The 3,117-nt window shown below is 57.9% G+C and overlaps 1 protein-coding gene across 1 annotated transcript in view; it reads left to right on the top strand.

Annotated features, from left to right (window-relative positions):
- TPP2 (tripeptidyl peptidase II) overlaps positions 1–3,117 on the top strand; it is a 40,420-nt gene that overhangs the window by 10,060 nt on the left and 27,243 nt on the right. Inside the window, exons 7-10 of the mRNA XM_012723155.1 lie at positions 466–620; positions 895–971; positions 2,547–2,674; positions 2,992–3,091. Coding sequence (XP_012578609.1) covers positions 466–620; positions 895–971; positions 2,547–2,674; positions 2,992–3,091 — 460 coding nt within the window. The remainder of the gene's footprint in view (positions 1–465; positions 621–894; positions 972–2,546; positions 2,675–2,991; positions 3,092–3,117) is intronic.

The raw sequence follows: 3,117 nt of genomic DNA, 5'->3' as shown, positions 1-3,117 counted from the left end.
GCCCCGCCCGCAGTGCCACCCACCGCCCGCTCCTGCCGGCCTGGAGCGGCTGCCCCGCCTGGGCCAGGGCTGCGGTGTCCCTGTGTGGGCCAGACGTGCATTTCCCGGGCTCCGGAAGTGGCCCGTCTTCTCCGTGTAGTTGCCGAGCTGTGACATGGTTCACCGTGTTTCTTTTCGATCCTGCCTTTGCAGAGCTCCTGAATATGAGCTCTTATAAGTCAGCTGAACAGCGAACGCACCCTCGCCCTGACCCGTGTTTCACCTTCCCCGAGCTGGGTGGCCCGGTGCGCCATGGAGTCTTGTCTGTGTGGCTGGGGATGACCGACAAGGCGGCCCTGGGCTGTCAGCTAGTGGGACGCGCGCGCCCTCACCAGCTGGTGTTAGCACGGCCAGCAACCTGCCGGTGGAGGTGATGGCTGTCGCTTAGGCCCCGGGAACACTTTGTCACGGCCCCTGTCGCCCCAGGAGCGCACGGGACACATGTGGCCAGTATAGCGGCTGGACATTTTCCAGAGGAACCTGAGCGCAATGGGGTTGCTCCTGGCGCGCAGATCCTGTCCATCAAGATCGGCGACACCCGACTGAGCACGATGGAGACCGGCACCGGCCTCATCAGAGCTGTGAGTGCTGGCCCGGCCCCGGGGGTGAGGGCCGAAGACCCGGGCTGCTCGTGGGCGGTCGGGTGCTTTTGCCTCACCGGGAATACATTCCACGAGGTCAGGGGCACGAGGCGTCGTTCAGAAAGCTCAGTGCTTGTTCATTCCTGTCCTAACCTACGGCGTGTTGCTTAAGATTATGGCTGGTTAAGAGACTCCGGGGTCCGTGCCTTTGTTTTACTGGCTCATCTATTTCTGTAAGCTTCTGCCTAAACTAGACTCTTCATCTTTTGAATAGATGATAGAAGTGATAAATCATAAGTGTGATCTCATCAACTACAGTTATGGAGAAGCAACTCATTGGCCAAATTCTGGGTGAGTGTTCTTAGACACTTGTTAGCTTTGGGGCCTTGCTGATGAAGAGTGGTGACTCTGTCTTAATGGGGCGACAGTCATGGCCGAAAGGAGTCGTCAGTGGTTGGTGGGAAAGTGCATCTCCAGGCCTCCGGCCCCAGGTGCACAGTCAGGTGGCTGTCCTCACTGCCCCAGCCAGGCAGAGCCGAGGGCCCGGCCATCACCGACTTCTCGTCCCGAGCAGCCCAAACGCTTCCTACTGACCGACTCTAGACTTGCCCAAACTCTGGCCCCCTTAATGATGCTGCACCTCACCTCGAGCCTACAAACCTCAGCTTGTCACTCCCTTGGACCTCGCCTGCCACACTCAGGTGGCAGTTCGCAGCTCCTGTCTGGGAACAGCACTTGCCCTGTGTTCCCTCAGCCGAGGTCCACACCTCAGAGAACCGAGGTCTGCAGAGGTGACCCCCCCCCCCCGATCTTCTCTCCCCTCTGACTCCGCCCACGCTGAGAAGGGATCCCTCAAGCACGCGTGGTCTGGTCTCCCCACGTCTCCTTGAGGGGGGCTGTGGGCTTGAAGTCTCTACCGGAGCACTGTCCGTCCCACGCCCTTCCCGCTCGCGCAGCCCTGGCTGGGCTTGGGCCTCTTCGCGGCCCGTCTCTGGGTCTGTCCTGCCAGCCCCCGCCCCCGCCCCTCTCCCGGCAGCTGTGTCTTCAGCCCGGTCCAGGGCTGGCCCCTGACCGCGTGCTTCCCTACCTCACCGTTTGCTTGCCTTCCGGTAACTACGTGAAACTACTGCTGTGAGTCTCTCTTATGCCCCGCCCCGAGCTGTTCAGTACACGCCCTCCAGTTTCTGCAGCTCTGCAGTAAGGTTGTGTCCGAGTGGCCTTTTGCCTGCCCAGACCCTCTAGTGTGCTGTCAGCAAGTCGTTTTCCTCAGGCCCTGGCCTCCTCACGAGACACCCTCTCCTGCCTGTGGCCTGCCCATCCGCTTCCGCTGCTTCCCTGAATGACCTTGTCCCTTTTCTTTTGCTCCAGTATTGTACTTACCTAAGGTTCTCTCTCTCTCTCTCTCGCCCTGTGAAAGTCTTCTTTCCCTCACACTTTTCTCTCGACACCTTCAGCTTTGGAATGTCTGTTGGCTCTTGACCTTTTTTTCGTTTTTTTCTGTTTCTTCCCTCATGATCTGGCTTCACCATCTTTAAAACATGAGTACACTTTCCTTTGCCGTCAAGCTCTCACCAGATTCCTTATATTAAGTGGGAAAAGAAAGTGAAATGCTTCAGTGCCAGTCACGGCAACATTTCAGTATTTTCTTCCCGCCCCTGTCTAGTTTGTCTTCCCACTTGTTCAGTCTGTGTCTAGCATTTCCCCCCGGGAAAGGGAGCCCCGGGCCGGTGCCCCGGGCCGCGGCAGGGCACACCCGACCGTCTCCGAGGGGCCCCCGCCACCGTGGCGCTGGTGCCTGACGCGGTTCTCATACTTGGAAGCTAAACTGATGAGTGTTTTATGTAAATCTTATTTGAAAATATTTTCACGACGTGACATTCTGAAGGGCGGACACGCCCATGTTAAGGTGTTCTCTCCCCCTTCCAGGAGAATCTGCGAAGTCATCAGTGAAGCGGTGTGGAAGCATAACATCCTTTACGTCTCGAGCGCGGGGAATAACGGCCCGTGCCTTTCGACCGTCGGCTGTCCGGGCGGAACGACGTCCAGTGTGATAGGTCAGTCCCTGTGTTAGGTGGGCCTGTGTAAAGGCCGCACCCACGTGCCCAGTCGCGCACGGACAGGGCGCGGCGGCAGGGCCCGGTCTAGCACAGACTCTAAGGCCAGGTGGTGTAGGAGGCTTTGGGGCGCAGAGTAGTGCTTGGAATCAGATGTGCAGTTACTGAGGTGCGAACGAGCTGGTGCCTTCTGGAAGACACGAGCGTGCGGATTTCAGGAGATCGAAAGGGGGTAAGGTCACAGATTGGTGAGGAGTGAACTTAAAACTAGGATCCATGTTTCGCGTCCATTTGTTCACGAGGGAATCACCCCCCAGGTGTCGGTGCTTACGTTTCTCCTGACATGATGGTCGCGGAGTATTCACTGAGAGAGAAATTACCTGCAAATCAGTACACCTGGTCTTCTCGAGGCCCCAGGTAGGTTGAGAGCATTACCAACATTT

Source organism: Condylura cristata, unplaced genomic scaffold, assembly GCF_000260355.1.
Source record: "Condylura cristata isolate star-nosed mole 26May11 unplaced genomic scaffold, ConCri1.0 scaffold00010, whole genome shotgun sequence".
Classification (NCBI taxonomy): domain Eukaryota; kingdom Metazoa; phylum Chordata; class Mammalia; order Eulipotyphla; family Talpidae; genus Condylura; species Condylura cristata.
This window is presented reverse-complemented; position numbering and strand designations above follow the sequence as displayed.